This window comes from Ceratotherium simum, chromosome 18 (genome assembly GCF_057802395.1).
Source record: "Ceratotherium simum simum isolate JZ-2026a chromosome 18, ASM5780239v1, whole genome shotgun sequence".
Lineage (NCBI taxonomy): Eukaryota > Metazoa > Chordata > Mammalia > Perissodactyla > Rhinocerotidae > Ceratotherium > Ceratotherium simum.
The window spans coordinates 29,721,175-29,744,851 of NC_141917.1; the positions used below are offsets into that span (position 1 = coordinate 29,721,175).

General features: G+C 37.6%; 1 protein-coding gene across 6 annotated transcripts in view; it reads right to left on the reverse strand.

The window, feature by feature from the left end:
• The window catches only part of NADK2 (NAD kinase 2, mitochondrial), a 44,239-nt gene extending 22,224 nt beyond the window's left edge, over positions 1 to 22,015 (reverse strand). The window contains exons 1-6 of one of the 6 annotated variants that reach the window (XM_087443200.1): positions 21,622 to 22,012; positions 9,286 to 9,374; positions 8,286 to 8,374; positions 7,307 to 7,388; positions 2,996 to 3,079; positions 961 to 1,097 (exon numbers count right to left, since the gene is read on the reverse strand). In XM_087443200.1, the coding sequence (XP_087299326.1) occupies positions 961 to 1,097; positions 2,996 to 3,079; positions 7,307 to 7,388; positions 8,286 to 8,374; positions 9,286 to 9,374; positions 21,622 to 21,933 (793 nt within the window). In that variant the 5' untranslated portion in view covers positions 21,934 to 22,012. Of the gene's footprint in view, positions 1 to 960; positions 1,098 to 2,995; positions 3,080 to 7,306; positions 7,389 to 8,285; positions 8,375 to 9,285; positions 9,375 to 21,621 lie in introns of all 6 variants that reach the window. The other 5 variants (XM_087443195.1, XM_087443197.1, XM_087443196.1 and 2 more) reach the window with 5 other exon arrangements.
• Positions 22,016 to 23,677: the final 1,662 nt, after the last annotated feature.

A 23,677-nucleotide genomic window follows, 5' to 3' on the forward strand; every position in this document is an offset into this window, starting at 1 on the left:
AAAGATTTCTAAAATCAAATGATCGTTTTTTTCAGAGGGAGAAGGAGCATCTTTAAAACATGACATGAACACCTAGTTAAGGAACATGCTAACCTATAAAGCTATAAATCACCATGAAAAACTCTGAAAAAATGAATATAAATAAACATGAAGTACCATGACAGGACAGAGACAGAAAGCAGATATGTAAAGGTAGTTTTTCCTGATAAGTTAAGTCAAGAAATGAAACACAGGAGAAAAAATATCTTTTTATGCAGTCCATAGAAATTTAGATATCTTTTGGGATCTTCTTGCATCATGAAAGTCTTACAGTTACTGGAAAAAGTGAGAAAATATGGCTAAATTATAATCCACAAATTAGCTCAAAACTGAGAATTCACCTTAACACTTATAACAAAAAAGCTGCATATCACCTTATGCTACTGTTCTCCTAGCAGTCTTAGACAAACGTTTGAAACACAAATCTTATACAAACGTTTGAAACACAAATCTTAAGGCTGGGATGTAAAATTTCCCAACAAAAAGATTTTAATCAATAAGTCCAACTATAGCAAATATATTTAAATATGACTATATAAATGTATAGTTATTAAGGAAATTTCCACAGATTAGCTCATTTTATTTCTACTGCTTTTTCTTTTTTAACATTTCAAAGATTAAGGCCAAGAATCTTTCCTTAAATATCAACTATCCTCTTGGACATTTTATAATCCTTCCCTAATCAACCTGTTTTCAAACGCATCCTAGAAAACATTTCTTCTAGAAATATGCTATATTTCTTACTTCAGAATCTAATCATAGTAAATTTTACACCTGAAGTAGTTCACTGTACTTTCTTAAGTGTTGTTAGTGGCACTAAAATCCCCAAATAATTATAAATTATTACTTTTAGAAATTACAGATCAAAGGAACTTTAAGTAAAATATTGCCCCCAACACATCTAATTCCCAATCCACCTACTTTCATCACGAACCCTTTCAATGTTGAAGGCTCTGCTATGTTGATGTAAACTTAGCTGCTGTTCATGAAGGTCCACAGGAACAGGGTTTATGCCAGTCCCTTCAAGGTATAACCTGATTCGCTGCCTGCATAACCACCTTAGAAGAGTGAAGGAAAAGCAAGTTAAGAAAGAATAAATTAAACTAAGAATTAGACATTATAATTTCACCCAATTAAAAAACTCATGTTAGGGCCGGCCCCGTGGCTTGGCGATTAAGTGCGCACACTCCGCTGCTGGCGGCCCAGCTTCGGATTCCAGATGCGCACCAATGCACCGCTTCTCCGGCCATGCTGAGGCTGCCTACCACATACGGCAACTAGAAGGATGTGCAGCTATGACATGCAACTATCTACTGGGACTTTGGGGGAAAAAAAATAAATAAATAAAATTATAAAAAAAAAAAAAGAATATATTAAAAAAAAACTCATGTTAAAAAACTAGTAATTCCATGAACAAATTATACCAGAAACAACTAAAACCCACAGATTCCTGCTCAAAGACAGATAGAGATGTTTATTTCTCTTTTCAATTACAATGGAAATATCTAATGTATTTGTACAAAATCTCCCAAATCACTTGAATTAAAGTCAAATTCTTTATCAAGTAGCCATGAAATCCAAGATACTGAGCTAGATATAGTTGTGTTTTGCTCATCAAAAAGTATAACATATGCAAAAAAGAAATCATTCTGAAATTAAAATAATATTGTGATAAGGTGGTCGGATTAGATAAAAATCTCTCCCCCAAAATTTTGTAATGATTTTTTTTACAATAAAAGAAAAAAGAGATTAATAACGAATATTATAACATTTAAGATTAAACCTAAAAATTTAAATGACATTTTTGGTCAAAGTAAAAAAAACAGAAATAGGTTTAATTAATTTCAAAACCAAAAATTGATGTATCAGAAGCCACCAGGACAGATTCTGCCACTTGGTGGTTATAAATTAGCCATTTCTAGAGGTGCCAAATTTCTGAAATGACTAGAAACTAAAATCATTATTAATAAAATGATTCCAGAAGTCAAGAAGACTTAGTACAATTTCACAAATACCCAGGGACAAAGCTCTCTCAAAGAACAAAATCCAGTCTAAGTCACAAAATGAAAAGTAGCCCAACTTGGCTCTCTCCAATATAATCAGCCAACTCCATCTCAGCTCTTCCTTCCCTCCTTTTTTCAGGATAGTCTGACCACTGAACAAATTAGGTGAAAAGAATATGAAAAAATATCCCCAGTGCTTAAGAAACACTTCATATGTAAGACAGAGAAAGTAGGAATCTCTGGGAGAGAATCTGTGGAAGAGAATCTCTGGGGAGAGAGTAAATCCAACCCTCAGTCATTCTGGATGAGAGAAGATGAGGAGAAAAAATATAAAATCTCAGAGAATTCAATTTCAGCCAACAGTTTTAACTATCTTTCCACCAAACTGCTAAGAACATGTAACAATGTTAAAAAAATAGAGACCATGGCCTCTATCACACTGAAGGAGAAAAACTTTCACTTGCAATTCCATTATAGGCCCAAGTGGCATTTGTCAGTTTCTTGACACAGTTCCAATTAGACTAGAAGAAGGTAAGTTAGATCTGTGTGTGACTCAGTTAATGTATTACTTTTTATGGCTACTGCTATAACTACTGACTAATCCATATATTATCTAATTTGTTCTGTTTAACAGCATTTTTGTGTGTGTGTGTGAGAGGAAGATTAGCCCTGAGCTAACATCTGTTGCCAATCCTCCTCTTTTTGCTGAGGAAGATTGGCCCTGGGCTAACATCCATGCCCATCCTCCTCTACTTTATATGTGGGACACTGCCACAGCATGGCTTGATAAAGTAGCGCATAGGGCCGCACTGGGGATCTGAACCTTAGAACCCTGGGCCACTGAAGCAGAGCACACGAACTTAACCACTGTGCCACCAGGCCAGCCCCTAACAGCATTTTTAATGACACACATTTATTAAGATGTTTATATAACACTAGTAAAAAATTCCTACCTGAACTCGCCACGATAGAACTTCTGTAAGGCTTCCGGGAAGGAATGTGTATATCGAACAGGAAGACATAAATGACCCTCAGACCTTTATTTTAAAAGGGATTTGGGGTGGTATAAAGAGAAAAAGAAAAAAAAAACTTAATTCAAAAGGTATCACTAAACTACAAAAATCAGATATGAAATTTTTAAAAATTCTACTCTATTCTTCTTTTGCCACAAAATTGTCTGTACTTGCAACAAGAACAAAAAAAGACCAAATAGAAATAGTAGTTTACATCCAGCTTTAATGCCATAATATACAATATTACTTAAGTCTCCACATTCCGGTGAAATTAAAAATAACAGCAAATCTGCCTCTGATTAATTACTCTATAAAATTATCTAATGGTATAGTGGTGTTTGTATCTTACCTTTAAACTATTTAACTATTAACTTTGGGCAAGTCACTTTAGCATCAGCTTCTTCATCTCTAAAAGGGTGATAAAACCACCAATCTCAAAAGGTTATTCTGAGGAATCAAACTACTTAAGTGAAAGTGTTTTGAACCATAAATCCCTTTTTAAATGTCATTTAAGAAATTCCACGTCACTAAAAAAACTCAGAAAGCTTAATCCACTGTAATCTTTCATTATTCAAAAAATGTATTAGGATGAACTCCTTCAAGGAGTTAACAGCTTGATGTGGAAGACAGAAATTAAAACAAAAAACTGCAAACTACAAAGTGGTAAGGTTGCCTACAGGCTGCTATAGGAAGATGAGAGAATATGATACCTAATGTGAGGAAAGGTGTCCAATAGCTCAATTATCATCATTTACATGAGGCTTCGACCTTGAAGGAAAGGCTGAGAGTAGGCTTGGCAAAACAAACTCTTGATAATAAATGTAAATTAACTTAAAAGTGTGAAGAGTAGAGAAAAAAGTTTTACAAAGTTGTAATTAGTCAATAATGTCTTTATCCGGAAGGGTCAACACTGCAGTTAAGAAACTTAGCCAGGGCCTAAGTTTTTTAATTTTTATATTCATTGCAATACTTTACACAGTGCTAAGTATATAAAAGGTATCAACAGTCATTTGATAAAACAATACCTACTGAGGTCAACTACAGTTCTGAAACACTCCAGAGGAAGATTCTCTCATGAGGTAATAGTCAGATATCAGCTAGGGCTGCAAGCACATTCACATGGCTGTCAAACTGGTGCTGGCTGTTGGCAAGAGGCGTCAATTCCTCTCCATGTAAGACTCTCCACAGGGCTGCTTGGGTGTCCTCACATCATGGTGGCTGACTTACCCCAGAATGAGCAATCCAAGAGATCAATACAGAAGCTGCAATACCATTTGTGACCTAGCCTTGGAAACCACACACTGTCATATCATATTCCATTGATCACATAGGCCAGCCCTGATTGAATACAGAGGAGGGTAGGGAACCACATAAAGGTGTAAATACTAGGAGACAACTTTGGAGGCTGGCTATCACATGCCCTCTATCCCATTTTAATTATTAAGCATTCAAATGTCATAATTATTTACCAGGCTCAGCAGAGTGAGTAGAGAATACAGAAGAGACAGAGAGAAATTATATATTTAATTTAGATGAGTCCATGTGAGTGAGCCATCTTGGAAGTGGATCCTCCAGCCCAAGTCAAGCCTTCAGACGCCTGCAGCCCCACCTGAGACCGGACTGTAATCTCATGAAAGATCCCAAGCCAAAACTACCCAGACAAGATACTCTCGAATTCCTAACCCACAGAAACCATGAGACAATAAATGATTACTACTGTTTTAAGCCTCTAAATTCCGGGACGATCTTTTATGAAGCATTTGATAACTAATACAAACTTAAGTTGAACAATTAACTTCTGGGCTTAAAGATTTTAAAAACCACAATGCTTAAGAAAAGAATTCAGGCAACCTGAATGATAGAACAAGTTAGGAGGCTTAATACGTTTTTGCCTGAGGCAAGAAGAGAAAAAAAGGACTTCCAAAACCTATTAGTCTAGATAGAAATTAGAAAAGCAGCACCATCTGCTTTCCAGTTTCAAAATCCCCACTAGCTTCTGAGTATTAAACCAGCTTTTTAAAGGAAAATGTATTTCAACTAACTGTATAAAATGTGATCACTAAAGTTGAGTAAAGAATTTGTTACTTTAATTATATAAAGATATGCCATTAACAAGTTCTAAAATAAACACACATCAACACTGAAGGCAATCAAAAAACAATTACTGAACCAATGATCTCAATTACTTACGCTCAGGGAACATTTATTGTTGGCTGGGGTCCTACCCCTGCTCTCTAAGATCATTTAATTAATCATTCATTTTTCAAATGTTTATTGCCTACTATGTATAAAAATATGCTAGTGATAGACAAATTAAAACACAAAGTCCTATACTCAAGGAATTTATAGTCTAATGGAAGAGACAATCAAGAAGAAAATAATATGAAGGGATAACTGCTCTCTGTATAGGGAATTACAATCGGAGTGCAGGAGAAACACCAGTCTTGAATAAATAAGAACTACACAATTTAGTAAGTGGTATAAAGGCACTCAAGGCAAAAGCACACACAAAGGCATGAAAAGAACATGGCCTTCTGGAGAACTCTTTCACTTACTCTTTCAAATCCTGCTATCTTAAATATCAACAAAGCTCCTCACCAGAGCAAAAGCGTCCACACATGAGCATCTAACTATGGTGTCAGCAGATGCTCATACAGTTACATTCTGCACTTATGAACAGCCTTTTGGAAGTATCCTAGGCTGTTCCTAGAGGGCCTTCAGCAAATTTTTTTTTTAGCTGAAGAATGTATAGTGCCTATAGGTAAGTGAGGATAGGTGAAACAAAAAGCAGATAGGCAACAGATAGTGAAAGATCATATACATCATGCTAAGGAATTTGCAGTGTATCTTGAAGGAATTCATGGGGAAACCCTAAAAGATTTGAACAAAGTTGTTAAGCTAAGAGGCATCATGTACAAAGAGAGGAAAAAAGGGATCAGGTGACAGAACAAGATTTTTTTAATAAAGCAGGAGAAAAGTTGAGAAGTTCTAATCTGGTGACTTCCATTTATTCTATGGGATAAGAGAAGGGTGTGTTGAAGGAATAAGGATAAGGAAAGCAAGAAGTATAGAGAAATTGAACAGCCACTCTGGAAGTGGCTACCACAAGGAATGGGAAAGAGAGATGACTGGGGCCACACAGAAAGTTTTTTGAGCACCTCTGAGGGTCCAGTTCTAAGTGCTAGAAACGACAAATTGGAAGTAAACTCAGGCTGTCCAAGCCCAAACTGAGCCACCAAGCCCAAGTTTCTATGACTTTTTTTTCCCAGATGGCCTCAGCAGTGCTGATGTAGGAATAGAAAGGATGATAGATTGATCTAGGATTGAGGAGAAAGATAATGATACAAAATATTTAAGGAATTTGTCAAGAAAGTGAATGAAGGGAGGAATAGTCCAGTGAAGAAATTAGAGGGGATCAACACACTGAAAGTCAAAGATTTAGTAGGACTAAGGGAATAAGACTGCTATTAAGGTAGGAGGCTGTGGTCAGATTGGAATTAAGATAGGAGAGATGGGGAAATTCTAGACAATCATGAAGTCCACGTATGGTCATGGCTGTGGGTGGCTTGAACAGAATGAGGACAAATGTCAGTGAACCTGAGGGAAAAAAAAGTGATAATAGGGTTTGGTCTATTCATTAAGTCAATGAAGTCACCCAGAAAATCAGTGGAGGCATAACCAGAAATGTAGAGGAGAGCTATAAGGAAGGGTAGAAGATAGAATATTATCAATTCTTCCCTCTTCAGCAATACCAGAAGTCCCCAAAACTCACCTGGCTCAAGGACTCAGATCTATTCTGTCACAAATACTACTCCCAAACTACCTGGGAAGTCAATTGTGAGGACATGTCTATCCCATATCATAATTTTCTACCACCAATGCCAGCTACATATTTCATTTAGCTCATGCCTGAGCTAAAAACAAGAGCTATATCCTTGAAAGCAACTACATAGAAGAGAACTCCACTAAAGGTACATGCCTAAATTTCATCACTAAAATGTTTTTGGAACATGGTTCTAACATTCACGATAACCAGGAGCAAGGATGCTTCCACTTAAACATCATGCACCACAGTAAATTCCCTGTAGCAACAGAGCCCAGCAATGTGACTAACATAGAAAAAATAAAGAAGAGCTTCCAAATTTTAAGATTTATCATAAACAGATACTACGCAAAGCAAAGCATAAATGTTTTTATGTATAACATGGGAAAAAAAGCCAAACAAACAAACAAAGACATGTTTTTCCTTACCGTTCTGGGTCAGTATTTACTCCAATAACTGGTTTAAGTCTGTCCAAGACTTTACTTGCTGCCAGAAGCATTGTGCCATCACCTAAAAGACATAAGACATAACCAGATTTGTTATAAAACTAGTTTTTAACATCCTTTTGAACACTAGGACTTTTGTTTTAACAATCACACTCCTAACCCACCCTGCTGACTGCCACAGTCTACTCTACTTCCTTTCTACCCGCTATCCCTTTGTATTCTCTCTCTCACTCTAATCCAGGATTTCTCAACAGTGGCAACATTGACAGTTTAGGCCAGATAATTCATTGTTGTGGGGGCTGTTCTGTGCATTGTAGGATGTTTAGCAGTATCCCTGGCCTCTACCCATTAGATGCTAGTAGTATCCCCCCACTGGGAACCACTGCTCTAATTCTATCACTTCTATTAACTAATCCTCTTTCCTTCTCTCATAACCTCAGTCCAAATTCATAAATTATTTTAATGAGAATATATCCAACAAAACGTCCAACTTCAGATTTTTCTCTCCAACAAATGCTGTCAATTTAAAGCTTTAGAAAGAATGTTCACTAATCTAACAATACAGCTCAGGAAAAAAATAAGTATATTGGGGCCAAAGGGTAATGGAATTTATCTAATCTCATTAAACTGTTACACAATTTCAACTTTTTTTTTTTTTGTAAGACTGGTATAACTAAACCAAAACACAGTTACAACTAATCCTTTGAATCATATTTGAAGTTAAATGCACACCTTAAATATACAGAAATACACACACGGAACCTCACAATAACATCATTCACTAAAAAAGTGAAAAGTTATATATAGCAGACCTTTTTAAACCTGATCCTAAAAATCCAAAATTTTGTCTTATGGTAGGACTCTGAAGGCTTTACTACAGCTAGACCACAGGGTATTTGGAAATATGAGTATTAAAGAGCATTTCTGTATTCCAACATCTTTACCTCTATAAAACTATTACCTCCTGCAGCTATGACAGCATCTGCCCATCGAACAGTTTCTTCATCATATTCTCTCCTCTTTACTAGTCGAACCTCAATTCCCTCATTCCTAAGAGAAAAAAGTAAAGGTTATATAAAATTTCCACAAACAACATAAAGAAGTATGGTCTCCGAGAGGCAGATTATTACAATGGAGATGTAAAATAAGTCAATTTGTTTTATAAATAAACAAATTCATGTTCAGTTTCATAAGGTTAGCTCATTTTCATTTAACTACAATAGCCAATTAACTATGATAAGTCAGAAACATATGAATAAATTGAAAGTTAATGACTATCCCAAATCTGTACATGCTTTAAAAATATCATTTATAGCCCCTGACAAAGAGCAATATCGATTAGAATTTCATTTCATTTTCTGCACTCATGATGCTAAAATTAATATAAAAATGGCCCAGAAGGTTAACACCTTGAAAGACAATTTTTTAATTATAAAACTGTATAGCCATTATTTTAAATCCAACAAATACTCATTGAGTGCCAGGCAGTGAAAGTGACTAAAATACTTTCTAATTTGCATGCCCTCACACTGATTCTCTTGTATACACATAAACTTATTCACTGACTGCATTTAGTCCTGAATTAACTGAAGTTTCTATAATGATAATTTTTAGACATTCAAAGAATATTATAGTGAACACCCATATAATCCAGTATTCTGTTTAAGAAATAAAACATTACACACACAGGTGAAGCCTGCTGTGTACAGAATTAACTCTTTGTAGAAAAAGCACCTCTTGGGAAGACCAAATAACTGAAAATCTGTGAAATTTCCAGAGTAAAATAAAAATTTCCTTAGAAACACTGTAATATCAGGTTCATTAACCACGATACAATTTTCTGAAAATGATTTTACCATGGCAGTCTTTACTAAAAAGTCTAAGGATTAGCTGCTAGTAAAAATAAAAATTGTAAGTCCTAAATACAAAAGCCCACCCAAGACCCGATCCCACAGACTTACTGTAAACTATCTAGAATATGCTGTACATTTTTGGTGTGAATATGATGTCGTTCAAGCAGTCCACTGTAGCTAGAGCCCTTCAATGCAAGCTATATAAAAATAAAACAAATTTTGTCTTATTACATGATATATATTACACATTGTAACATATTTCCTTAAAAAGCCCTATATAAAATAGAATGGATTTTCCTTGAAGGTACATTTTTTTAAAAATTATTTTACTGAGGTCATATCAGTTTATAACATAGTGTAATTTCAGGTGTACGTTATTATTTATCAGTTTCTGTATAGACTGCATCTTGCTCACCCCCAATAGTCTAGTTTTTATCTGTCACCATACATATGTGCCCCTTTACCCCTTTCACCCTCCCCCCCACCCCCTTCCCCTCTGGTAACCACTAATCTGTTCTCCTTATCCATGTGTTTATCTTCCACATAAGTACATTTTAATGTCTACCTGTGAAACCTACAAGTTTAAACTTAACTAGAAAGTCTCATTCCAGACTATCATAATTTGGTTTTAATACCAAACAGCATTAAGTTTCCTGAATCATGTAGTCAACGGGATCTCAAAATCTGCATGTTTTACAGCTTGAGTGTTTTATTTTTAAAATGGATTTTTAACATATTGCATACGGCTACTTGAGGAACAGAGATAAACTAATATTTTAGAAGGCAGTTAGATGACCTTTGTTCCACTTGAATTTGCAGCTCTCTTGTGTCTAGATTTATGAACTCTATTTGGAATTTACCCTACACAATCTAAACAAAAGGCTGGTTAGCTCCCTGAGAATGGATAACTTTTAGATATAAAGGCATATATCCTTCAAATCCTTTCCTAGTTGATTGGAGTGACATTTTATAATGTCACTATCTTACCATTCTCCTTATATAAAGCCTGTGTCTTCTAAATAATCCATAAAGTAAAACGTTGAGAGAGAATTTTAGAAATATCCTCAGTGAACATCCATTTAAATACCAAGTAGGACATTTGTCCACTAGAGTAAATGCTAGAATTTAAAAGCATGTTATTTTCTTTCTTTCTCCAAGTTTCCTTATACATTGCCACCTTATGATACAAAATCAATTTTTCAAGTAATTGTCCAAAATATAATCTTAAACATATTCTTTTAAATCATTACTTACTGAATTATAAAGTAAAACGAATTTTTAGATAGCATTTTTAATAATATGTATTTTACTTTTTTAAAAAGTTTATAAAAATAACATGGAAAATGCATATATAAAGAAAATTAAAATTACATATAATCTTATTACTTATAACAAAATAGTGTTAATATTTTGATACTTACCTTCCCAGTCTTTTGTTTATGAATATTGGGTTAAGAGTTTTAAAATAGTTTTGTCCTTACTCTATAATCTAAAGGGAAATGTATGGTCCTCAAAAGAGGAACTGAGGACCCATTTGGCTATTTGAAAATTAATACATAAACGTTAACTCACAAAGATATACATATTAGATCAGACAGCTTGTACAACAGTTTAACACCTAGACATAAGCCTCATTATATTTAGACAGAGCAAACGAATGTCAAGAATTTTTTTTTAAAGGAAAGCAATAACTACGGTAATAATTAGATAATCCTTCATTTACTTTAATCAACAAATCAAACCAGGTTTGAAAAACCATTCTAAGAGTAGAATTTATGAACATAACATTAACATTCAGATTATTACTATCATCACCCAACTACGGATTAACTAAAAAAACTGTGCTAACCACCTCTCAATGAATATGGATCACAATGCTTTTCTTCTCTACTCTCTCCCTGGGAATCTCTAGTTTCAAGGCTTTAAAAGACACCTGTATGTTGATGCTGATGACTCCCAGTCCCTATCTAATCCTGGCCTATCCTTAGGGCTCCAAATGAATATACCCAACTGTGTATTTGACATCTTTCTCTGGATATCTAACAGGCATCTCAAACTAACATGCTCAATATCAAGCCCCTGATTTTCTAGCAGACTAGTTACCATGGTATATTATTTTGTTACAATAATTACCTCTCATGAGCTCAAGAGTGAACACTTTACGTAGCTAGAAATTAAGCCCTAAAAAATGTATTCATTCAAATATTTGAGTGCCTACTACTGTGTTCATTTAAACATTAGTTGAGCTCAATGAAATTATTAAATGGGGCACTGCCAACTGCTAAGGACAATGAGAATTAATTCAAATGTACAGTAAGTCTATTACAACAGTTTCATCAAAGAACCTGCTTCTAACTTGCTATAAATAAAACTTAAGGGTAGCTAGCCCTCAGACTTCAATTCTCTGTCCAGATTTTTACCTTATGTTCCAGTTCTTGGTTTGGACAATACAGAACTTGTACCCAGGTATAAAGGACGTAAGTACTACTGTATGGGTAGTAGAAACTCTAGTCTGGTGGTTCAGAAGCTTTTGTACTTACTTCCTGGCTCTCAACAAACTCCAGAAAATTAAGATTACCCAGCAGTTAAGTGTTAGGAAATTCCGGTTTAAGACGGTAAAGGGGGTTTGAATTTGTGGGGAAAATAATTTTGGAGAACTAAAAACAACTTCAAGTTTTCATGATTTTAATAAGTTTTGCTAGCAACACTAAAATTCCTAAAATTCCAAATCTAGATACAAAATTCATCTAGCATCAAAATACTTAATATTGGAGCAGAAATGTAATATCATAAATTCTTGTTCCCACTTAAATTTCTTCTTGTGAACTAATTCTCTAATAACTCAAGCTCAATATATTTATTTGGAGAATACAAGGTTTTATATTAATTATTTTCTTTAAAGATCTAGATGGTTGGGCTAGTAAGCTTCATTAATATGGACTAGCTAAACTAGGCAGATAAGAGATAAGGCATTTTTAAAAATCACTTACTAAGAAGCATCAATTAGAAAGTTTTAAATCACTATTCAACTAGCTACTTTTTCTTTAAGTTTTTTTTATATTCAAAGGCTGGTAAGGATTTCTAGCTACCCTTCTAAAGTAACAAGACTTCAAAGATTTAAAAACATACTTTAATCAGACAAAAACAAGAACACATGAATTCTTTGTAAAATGTCTTACAATTAAGAGATTAGAAAAATTACTGAAATTTAGAACATTCTTAATTCTGCAATGCTACACCGTAGGTATTAGTAACAAAGTCGTTAATATTTTTCTTTTTTTTCAAAAACTTCTGTTATTATCTGCATTAAATATTTTTTTTAAGCTTATTCACAAGGATACTTGGAAAAGCAATGTGAATCTAAAAGATCTACAGACAGACGCATTTCAATAAGCAATAGAGTTTCTCCTACAAAATCTCCAAAAGCCAACATCACTTCTCCCCATGTAGCTCTGACATTAAAACATAACAAAGCATGAAAGGAAAATAGAAGGATTTTGAATGAACAGAAATTTACCCACCTTAGGGTCAGACATAATACTTATGCTATTGTACTATTGTATTATTTATTAAAAAGTGTCACAGACATTTTTACTTGACCAAAACTGAATTTATTACAGATACAAATTCTTAAAACTTGTTTCACTAGTCAGTTAAGTGCTACCATTTTGTACTCCATGTAATTTCCATGAAAGCTCAGCAAGGGAAGGAAATAGGACAATGACAGTCTGGTATGTAAACTCACGAGGCATAATTTAGGCACTCTTAAAAGCATACACACTTAACTAAATGGTACACTAAGTGTGACTCAGAATTGCCTTACAAGGATTAGTGGCACTTAATCAACAGCTAGAAAGTCAGCTACTCAGCATCATCAGGCCTACTACACTGAACCCTAAATACTTCCTCACATATATTTGGTATTTATCTTGGATCACTTCTATTCCACTTATCCTTTCTCCCAGGCTCTCGCCTTTACTTTTCCCACTGTTCTTTTCCTACTTCTGCATTTCTCTTTTTAATTCTGGTGACCTACTCCCTTATGTTGGTATTGCTCAAGGTTCCAACTTTGACCTTCTTATCTGCCCCCACTTCATTTTCCCTGAGTTATCACCCCACTCCACAGACTTGATCTACCAAATATACACCAGTAACTATGAAATCTATACTGTTACCTCAAGCCTTTCTCTTGAGCTACAGGCTCAAATTTTCAAATGCCTACCTTTACATCCACCCACAGGTAAATCAAGTACCTCTCCCTAACACCATCTAAGTCTGATTGTATGTTATTCCTTCAAATTTGCTCTTCTGAGTCCCATATATCAGTTAATAATACTTCCATTTACCTAAACAACAGAATAAACCCAGGTGTCACCTTTAATTCCCCCTTCACATTCAATCTACACAGCCAGTCAGTGGTGAAGCCCAATAATTATACCTGTAAACTGTTTCTCCATTCCGTCCTTTACATTCGTGCTGCCACTGCTTGAGTTCTGGACAACATCAACCCTTATCTGGTTTCACGCGATAGCTTGCCTCTGGAACTTCTAAACTAGTTCCTTCTTTAAAAGTCTTTATTTCCCATTTCCCAAACCTAACCACCACCACCAGAAGCTTGCTTTCATACTAGTCCCAGAACGCTGAAGTCTTAGAAAAATAGACCCTCATCACTCCTCTCCTCAAGGGAAAGAGAGTGAGGCTGAGCAAGGGTTGTATTCTGCTTCTAAAAGATTGAAAACTCCTACAAGACAAAAACCAGCTCCTTTGCATGACATTTAACACCTTCAAAACATCCAGCCTACCAGTTCAGCCTCAATATACTTACTCTTGAGCAATGATTTTCAAACTGCCCTTACAATGGTTGCCACATCAATCTAATGATCACAACCAGCATAGTAATCTTTCATGTTATCTTTTATTTCAAATATGAGTATATGTACAAAGTCATGGTGTGAAATTTTTCTGACTGTGGATTACAGTCAAAAACATTTGAGTTCTTTTTGTTGGCAAAAAGATGAACTTTCCCACCATCTTGCTAGTATTGTTCTCTCCCCTTCAAATATAAATTCTTCCTTATTCTTCAATATTTAATTCAAATATCCTAGAAGATAGCATTTCACTAACATTTCTGCCAATGTGATGAGAAAGTCTACCGAATGCTGATGAGAAGTGGTGAATCAGGAAGTCATTCAATGCTTACGGAAAAATTATTTGTACTTCTAATTGCAGCATTGTTTTGTAAATAGTGGAAAAACTGGAAACAACCTAATCATCCAAACAACAGAATACTACATAGCAGTTAAAATGAATTGAATATATCAACATAGATAAGTTTCAAAACCAATAGTGAATAAGAAAAGCAAATTTCTAAAGAATAGACACATATTCTAAAAAATATGATTATATTGATTTAACTTTTTAAAGACACAAAATATACTTTTTATGGACACAGTTATATTAATAAATGTACAGCATATGCACCCAAAAGATATATATAACAACTTCAGACTAACGGTAGTCTGGGGAGACAGGGAGGGGAAAAGTTGGAAGGACAGGGTTTTAGTTACAACTATAACATTTCCCTTAAAAGTATCTGAAGCAATTATGGCAAAATAAATATCTGTTAAATTTAGAGAGTTGGATACACAGGTGTCTAGTTACTTGGTGAAACTTTTCTATATGGTAGAAATATTTCATAATTGAAAATATAAACTTTAAAAAGACCAGTAAAAAGTCTGACGTAGAAGTTGGAAAAAAAATTCAAAGGTCTTCTTTTTCCCCTTTCATCCCTGCCCTTCCCCAAATTATTCTCTCCCTTCTCTGTATTCCCGTGGACCATTTATAGTTATAATACGATTTCACATATTTTCTCCATACATTTGGAAACTCTTGTTTATTCACTTTTGATTCTTCAGAACCTAACAGGATGCCCAGCACTTATCAGGTGCTCAATGAATGGGCTGGCGAAAAAATATTTAGCAGTGACACTTTGAACAAATTAAGTCAATCAAATTTCCAGAATGTTGGCAATAGTAACACTGTAAGCACATATTTTTAAAGCAGATTACTATTTTTATAATTATTTTCTCTATTACAAAAATACTTAATAGAAAGTAAAAAATTCAAAACCATAACTTCCTCCACGAAATTGGCTTAAAAAAAAAAAAACAAAATACCACACAAGCAGAGTTAAATTCAACAAATCTTCAGTTACTTCAGCGGTCTATCTTAGTAAAAGAACCTACTTTGAAGTGACCAAATCAGTGCCGTTTTAGGTACATAATTTAATAAATATAACAGTGACATTTACATAATGATCATTATTGTGGCTATAGAATTAGAATTAATTATTCTGCTTTAAATTAAATTACATAAATTATAGATTATTTAATTTGATCTTCCTAAAAATTATGTGCAAAGGGAAAAGCAGACATTATTATACCTATTTCAAAGCCAAAAAGGCTGATAGAGAGAGGTTAGGTTATTTGCTCAATTTTACAAAGACAATAAATTGTGGCGCCAGGATCAAAACTCAGAACTCCTGCTCTTAATCCAGGACTTGTCCACTACATACTACTAACATTCCTACATCAGCCATAGATTTCACTCCTGCTTGAGAACTGTAACTACTCATCAGGCCACTAAGCCTCAATTACAATGATTAAATTACATAGGCCAAGAACTATTCTGTTCCTTGTCTTGTCCTAATTCTACCCAACTTTCAGTTAGGAAGAAGAGAGCCAATTGGCTGAACTCTCCTTGAATGCAAATGTTTTACAAAGGTTGGTCTATTGACTCTTGCACAATCCACATCTAGTGGTTTATTATAAAGTAATATGCATACAATAAATTTTCTTAAGGCATGAAATAAATGGCCCACTTGCTGATATTTTGAAGTACACACTTCTGTTACATATGACAAAGGTCAATAACAGTGAAATAAAGTCGACTTATACTTTACCAGCTGAGAAAATATTAATGTGCATTGATAAACACTTTTTTTCTTTTACACAGAGCTTAATTCATATAATTAAGAATATAGGAAAAGTAATCACAGTAAAAATTATGTTATTTACAATCTCATGTCTTGTCACATATTTGTAGTTTTTAAAACCTCCCCCAGGTAATCCTGATACACAGTGAAAGTTGAAAATCAGGACTCTAAAGCACATTGGTCAATGATTCTGTTAATGGTGGAATTTCAGCTATTGTGATATTCAATCCTTTTACATCTTTATGAGTCTCCTATTTAAGTGCAAATAAAACCTCTATTTTCCAAGTTGTGTTCCACAAAATTTAGAATGTTTTCTGCCAAAAAAAAGAAAAAAAATCCCATGGTCAAATAAAACTCATCTTTTGTTTAGGTTCATATTTCTCAAACATATTCAACCATGAAACCTCTTTCAGGGAACTCACATTGGCAACCTCCACCTTAAGCTTTCAGCAGCTAACATCTTCTGGAAGACTGACAGCTGGAAATGAAGCACTAGACTGGAAGCCTCACAGAAAAGAACTAAAAATGATTTTTAAAAACAGCAGAAACATTTCATCATCTTTTTTAGTGGGGATAGGAAGGCCAAGAAGATGATGAATAAGATGCAGTCCTTGTCCTCAAATCTAGAGAAGAAAATAATCACAGATTGTACTCTAAGGTCAAAAGTTCAAAAACATAAGTATTATGAAGATACAGCAAAGAATACCTAACACAACCTTGGTGGCCAGAGAGAGGCACTGCAAGGTTACCAAGGATGGCTCCCTGTGAGAGTAATGTCTGAGCCTGACCTCAAAGGAAGAACAGGAACTGGCTAAAGTATGGAGGAGCATTCAAAGCAAAGTGGGCTGCAAGAGTAAAGACACTGAGAGATGCAAATCAACCCATCTTGAAATACGATTATTCGCCAGAGAGAAGGTTTTATTTAAAAATATTTTAATATATACCAAATAAGAAACGAGCAGCTTTCATTCTCGTCTCCCCCCACGCCAAGTCTTACAACCCCAGAGACAAGCTCTTTTAATGGTTCCCATTTTTAGTTCTTTAAAAAAATTATTTTTCCCCTACCAGACGACAAAGACCCCAAAATGTGATAAACTGTTTATGGAAAAACAAGCACCTTCATACATTGCTGGTGAAGGTATACATTGGTAAAGCCTCTAATGAAAGCAATTTGGCAATACCCATTAAAATTTCAAATGCGCATGCCTTTTGACTCAGTAATTCCACTTTTAGGTATTTATCTTACAGCTTGATTCGCATATGTATGAATTAACACAAATATTATTCATTATAGAATGTACTTTAATAAATTAAGGCATATGCACACAATGGAATGCTATACATACCATTAAAAAAAAAAAACAAGGTGTACAATAGCTTAAATAGTATGTTACCATTGAGTAAACAGGGATGGACAAAGAAAGAATATTTCACTGTATTGTGTGTAAAATGGATTATTTCTGGAAGGAAACACAAGAAATTGATAACACTGGTTACTTCTACAGACAAAAACTGAGTGCCCAGTGACAAGAATAAGAGAAAGACTTTGTTATATACCCTTCTGTATCCTTTACATTTTGAACCATTTTATTGCACTACTGATCCATAAATAAATAAAATAAAATCAGCACATCTAATGAAAATTAAAAGCAGTCTGAAATAAATGGAAAATTCAAGTTCAAGACAAGAACTGATCAGAAATGAAACTCAAAAGGTGGTAGGAGCCACTTCATGAAGGGTCCTTGTTTGGCATTTTAAGGATCATGCTAGTTAGCCTACAGCAGTGTTTCTCAAAGTGTGATCTGGGGACCTGGAGATCACAAGGGCCAACCTGGAGAGCTTGTTAAAAATGCAGATCTCTGGACAGAGTCAGCAACCTCAAGGGTATAGTTCAGAAAGGCAGAGTCTGGGAGTTCTCCACAAACTGAACCAGAATCTTGGGGGCTAAGGTTCAGGCATTTGCATTTTGAATTCCCTGGGTGACCCTACAGGTTATGCAGATGCTTTTAAGGAGTTCTAAGCAGAGGAATAAGTGGCCAGATGTTCACTTTAGATAGACCACTCTGGTGCCTGTGTCTGGAAGATGTGAGGAGTGAGGTTCCGTTAGAAGCTCTGGCAGTACTCCAGATCGTGTTCTTTAATTTGATAAATACTCATACTGCATACACGACACTCATTGCACACCATGTGGCAATGCATTATCTGCCCAAGAACTACAACCTAAGCTACACCATCGTTTTCAGGAAACAGAGTAAGGGAAACAAAATCCAAGGTGCTACGTTTCCCAAATCTGCTAAGAAGGCAATAACTAGGAATAATTTAATCCAATAATTAAATGGGACCAAAATGAAATTATTCTATCCCATTATGAAAATAATTTTTTAAAAAAACTAAAAATGGAACCCATTAAAAGAGGTTGTCTCTGGGGTTGTAAGACTTGGCGTGGGGGGAAAGAATGGAAACTGCTCATTTTTTATTAAAATATTTTTACATAAAACCTTCTCTTTGGCCAATAAAGCATGTTAAACATTCACGATGACAAAACCCTTTCCAATCAGCTTCAATTCACCTAAAGGTCTAATTTGTGAGTGTCATGGACCCTGTTAATAAAAGTTCCACATCTGCCAACAGCTACATCTCTTATGATGAAAGTAAACTGTAATAATAGTTTAATTACCCCTTACAAGGTCAAGAGCTGGCAGAGTTGGTAGAGCTGGTAGAGAGGTAAAATCCTTGACTAGAAATCCTCTATTCACAAGAAAAGTCCCTGATCACTTAGGGGAAGGGAAAAGTGAGATTTAAAAATAAAGCAATGTAACCAATTTCAAAGGGTAAGTGAAAGTCAAACCTTGACCCAGCGTGAAGGAAGTAAATCTATTTTGTACATGCTTTATCAAGTAAGAAGTATTTCCTCTAATTGTTTAAGTTTCCACAAAGTTAGAAAACCATGAGGCTTCAGGGTATAAAATTATACTGGCACTCCATCCCTCTTCTTTCATTTGCATTTTAACGAGTAACCTAATAGAGATCTATTTTGCAACAAAACCACCACCACCACCACAAAAGAGAACCCTCCGATACAAAACTTCAGGTTACCACTCCAGACACAGTAGCCATGGTGCCAGAAGACTCAAGTAAGCATGTGGCCACTGTCTTTTATACCCAATTCACATGATTCATATACTTTAGTATCTTTTATTGGCAAAACTGCAAACAATGTTAATCATCTTACCACTCCTGTTACACAATCCCATTTTAGAACAACTTCACACAGCTTAGTATTCTTTGGCCTGTTCCTGATCTCTGGTCTGGGCTCTACCTAACGCTATTCCATTCTGAATACTGGCCTTAATATAAATGATAAAACTCAAATCAGTAAGGAACTAATCCAATAAAATTTAACTGAAAAGACAACTATTTCAAAACTGTGTTCTATAGTCCAGAAGTTTTACTTCAAAGTTTTCTTACCCCGAACAGCATTACCTAGTGATAGACAAATATTTACCTATTAGAGATTTCTCTTCAGATATTCAGAGTGGGTACACCACGTAGTCTGATTTTTAAAGACTTATTGACTTGCCTACATTTAAAAAGTTTCGATTAATGGCAATCTAGTTCAGAGGTCCAAGAATTAATCTAATTCAGATGCCACCCATTTTCTTGAGGCCTTGAAAAAGTTATCCAGAGTTTCAAAACACCAGCACTGGAAAGGGCCTTGGAGGCTATCTAGTCCAACCCTAATATTTCACATACTGAACTCGGTGAAAGCACTTTGAAAGCTGACAGGACTAAACAAAAAGTATCATTTTCACCCATAAGGGCCAGAGAAGTTAAAAAGACACATAGGAAGTTAACCACACAGAAACCAAGCCTAAAACTCCAAGCTCCTGACCCCCAATCCCACACTCTGAACACATCAATCAAGTGTACTACTTTAAATTGTTGTTGGAGGCTTCCAAAATATTGTATGAAGAACATATTTATGGGTATATGGTATTTGACAATTTCTAAAAAGTAGATTTTGCAAAATCAGGAGTACAACCCAAGAGACACATCTCTTTCCCCAAATAGAAACACTTGCTTCTGACATTTTTATTCCCTGCCTCACCCCAATTTCACTCCCTAACACAAGCGCGACTACTCCAACCTCCTGCTCAAACTGTTTGTTGATTTACTCTTTAAATGATGCAAATGTTTATAAACTGCTACCTTCAAACACTTAGGGAAAGGAGAGAAAACAAATCTGCACCCAGCACTTCCATCACATGAATGCAGGGGCCCTCTTCAATTCACTCAATAAAGAATCAGGAAGCTGAATGCTGAAAATAGATTCAGGGCCTAAACAAAGATGATTTACAATTTCATTTGGATACCTCTGCAAAATAGTACAAAAAAACTTTCTGAAAATTACAAACCAGAAATTTAGAACAGGCTGTCTACTCTTGCACAGAATTCTACAAGATTACAGTTACAGGCAACTAATTACAACACCTTTTGGTGCAGTGTCAACAATTAGAGATTTCCCATGGACATTTTTCTGGACATACTATTCCCGGTAGCATCTTCACTCTCCTTTTCCTAAAGTTGGTGGGTGGGGGCATGAGATCAGAAGGGAGATAATATGCAGGGTTTTTTTTTTTTTCTTGGATGGATTTACATACTTTGCAAAAATATTAATAAATATCTATTCCAAATATAATCTATCTTAGAGGTACGGCTACTTTATAGACGTACACTTTTTAATTCATAATTACCAGGTTCACCTGCCCTTTGTCTTGACCTTTCTCCTTAACAACATATACTATTCAAAGTCAAATTTTCTCCCTCAGCCTCCTGGTACCAAAGACACGTGGACTTTCAAAACAAACTGCTGGAACCTTGTCTGAGGACCACGTTCCAGCACGGAAAAGGCTCACTCAGACCGGCTTTCCGGAGTGTCCCAGGCCCCGCAGTCCGGCAGAGTAAAAGGGGGTGTGTCCACGGTACCTTCCCAGGGGCCCCCTTTCTCCCGGTCTCTGGGCGGCCTGGGGAGCTGTTTCCAGAGCGTCCAGACGTCAGCCACCCGCCCGCCTTTCTTGGGGCTGCTGCTGCTATTCCCAAAAAGAGGGTGGGGGTGGCGAGGGCACAAATGAATCCCCAACCCCCTCCCACTTGGGAGCCCCTATTCCCCACCCAAGGCTTCCCCGAGATGCCCAGCCTTGGGCGGGGGGGGGTCTCTGCACTAACAGTGACACCCCCCCCCACACACACACACACAGGCAAGGGGGTATCTACGAGCGAAGCCAGAGGGAGTGCGGGACAGCGAGCAGGGCAGGCACAGCATCTAGGGTGCCCTGGGAAGAAAGGTCGTCCCGAGAGGGCGCGGCCGCTCCCCAAAGCCGCGGCCGAGCCAGGGCGCGAACCGGGGCCCGGCCGAGCCGAGACCCAAAGGCGGGGCCGCCGGGACCCACCAGCTGCTTCAGGTCCTCCTCTGAGAGCTCCGCGTAACGGTACCGCTGCTGCTCGAACTCGTACCGGGTGGTTTTGGCCACGACCACCACCCGGGACGGGCGGAAGCCGCCGTCGGGGCGGCTGCCACAGCCCGCCAGCTCGCGCGGCTGACCCTGCCTCAGGTGCCCCAGGTGCCGCCGGCCGCCGCCGTCACCGCCGAGCTGCGGCCGCGCCGCGGGGCCTCCTGCGCCCGGCCCCCTCAGCGCCGCCGCCCGGCCTCCCGCCACGCGACGACAGCTGCCCAGCAGTAAGCCCCGGTAGCAAGTCATCATCGGCCCGGCCGGGGCTGCAGGCCCAGGCTGCAGCCTCCGCGCCCCGCCGCCCGGCCTCTAAGTTCGCGCCGGGCGGGCAGAGGTTAAGTGCACAGCGGTGCGTGGCCCGCGCCGCGAGGGGGACGTGCCCAGACGTTGACGGGGGCGGGGAAAGCCGGGCGATTGGAAGGCGGGAGATCCCACGCGGGGGAAAGGTGGGCGGGGAAAAGCTGGAGGCCTCAGGGCGGTGGATTTTGTTTGTTTGTGTTCCGGTTTCCACCCACGCCTGCGCAGTGGCCGCTTCGCCGCCCGCCGGCCGACCTCTCGCTCCACCTCCTTCCCTGAGGTCGCTCTACGGCCACCCCCAGGCCAACTCTCTCAGCCAATCAGAGCCCGCTTAAGGCTTCGGAGCCCGAGGAGCTGCGGCGATTGGCTGCGGCCCGAGGAATCCAGCTGGAACCGGTCTGAGGCGGCGCGGGGGGCGGTGGGTGGGGTTTTGAGCGCCTGGCGGGAAGCAGGTGCAGCGCATCTCCTCGCCAGCGGCTGTCGTTTGTCATTATTGCGCCTGAGACTAAACCATATAGGACTAGAGTCTTTCGTTATTGCATGTAAGAGTAGACCCTGTGTTCTTCATTCAACCAACTCATGTTGGATGGCTCGTATTTCCAACCCTGGACTGGGGGCTGAGGAGACTGACCCAGGACCAGCTACATAATTCCAGGGGCCTAGTGGAAAATGAAAATATGAAGCCCCTTGTTCAGAAGTTATTAAGAATTTCAAGACTGGGGCCTTGGTGGTTAAGTTTGCCAGCTGGGATCCTGAGCGTGGACCTACACATAGCTCATGCTGTGGTGGCATCCCACACACAAAAAATAGAAAAAGATTGGTACAGATATTAGCTCAGAGACAATCTTCCTCAACAAAAAAAAAAAAAAAAAAAAAGAATTGCAAGACAGGCAGAGAGCAGTGAGCCAAGCGCCAGGCCGGTGTAAGCATGACTGCACAGTTGGTAGCCGGTGCTGACCACGAAAAAACTATAAAGTGCAGAGGGAGAGAGAGGAGTAGCCTTTGAGGGAGTTAAAGGACTATGAGTAAAGGAGTCTGGCCAAATGGGGCATTTCTAGATGGGGAGATATGGTTGAAAAATGGGATAGGAAAAGAGTGAAAAATTAAGAATGTTAATTTGGACTTTATCTGATAGGCAGTAGTTAGCTTTTTGAAGGCTCTTTACAGGAGAGAAGAGAGTCCTGAAAGCAATGTTTGATGACTGTTGATCTAGCTTTGAAATGTTGAGCAGATTGGGAGGCAGGAGGAGGAAGGGAGGCTTGGGCACTGCTGGAATAGTTACACATGGACCTGGGGGAGGGTCGTAGTTATGGAAATGTAAGAAAATGATTCTGTTATAAGGGGAGAACCAGACAGCAGTGCACATCCTGGTGTTTATCCCTCCAGCTCCTTAGATCCACCTGCTTCGGCATTCTCTTTGCTTCTTGGTAGTCCTAGCACTATCAGTAACTAGCTTTTGGACTTTGGGCAGATTACTTCATCTTTCTGGGCCTCAGATTCCTCATCTATAAAATGAAGGAGTTGAACTAGGATGATACCAAGGTTCTATCAAACCCAAATTGATTCTGAATCTGTGACTCTTACTTTTCACTGGGGCAGCACCACCAACATTCATTCATGGGTTCATTGAATATTTATTGAGTCCCTGCTATGTGCCAGGTAGTATATAGACTGGGAAATACACGATGGAGTCTGGTAG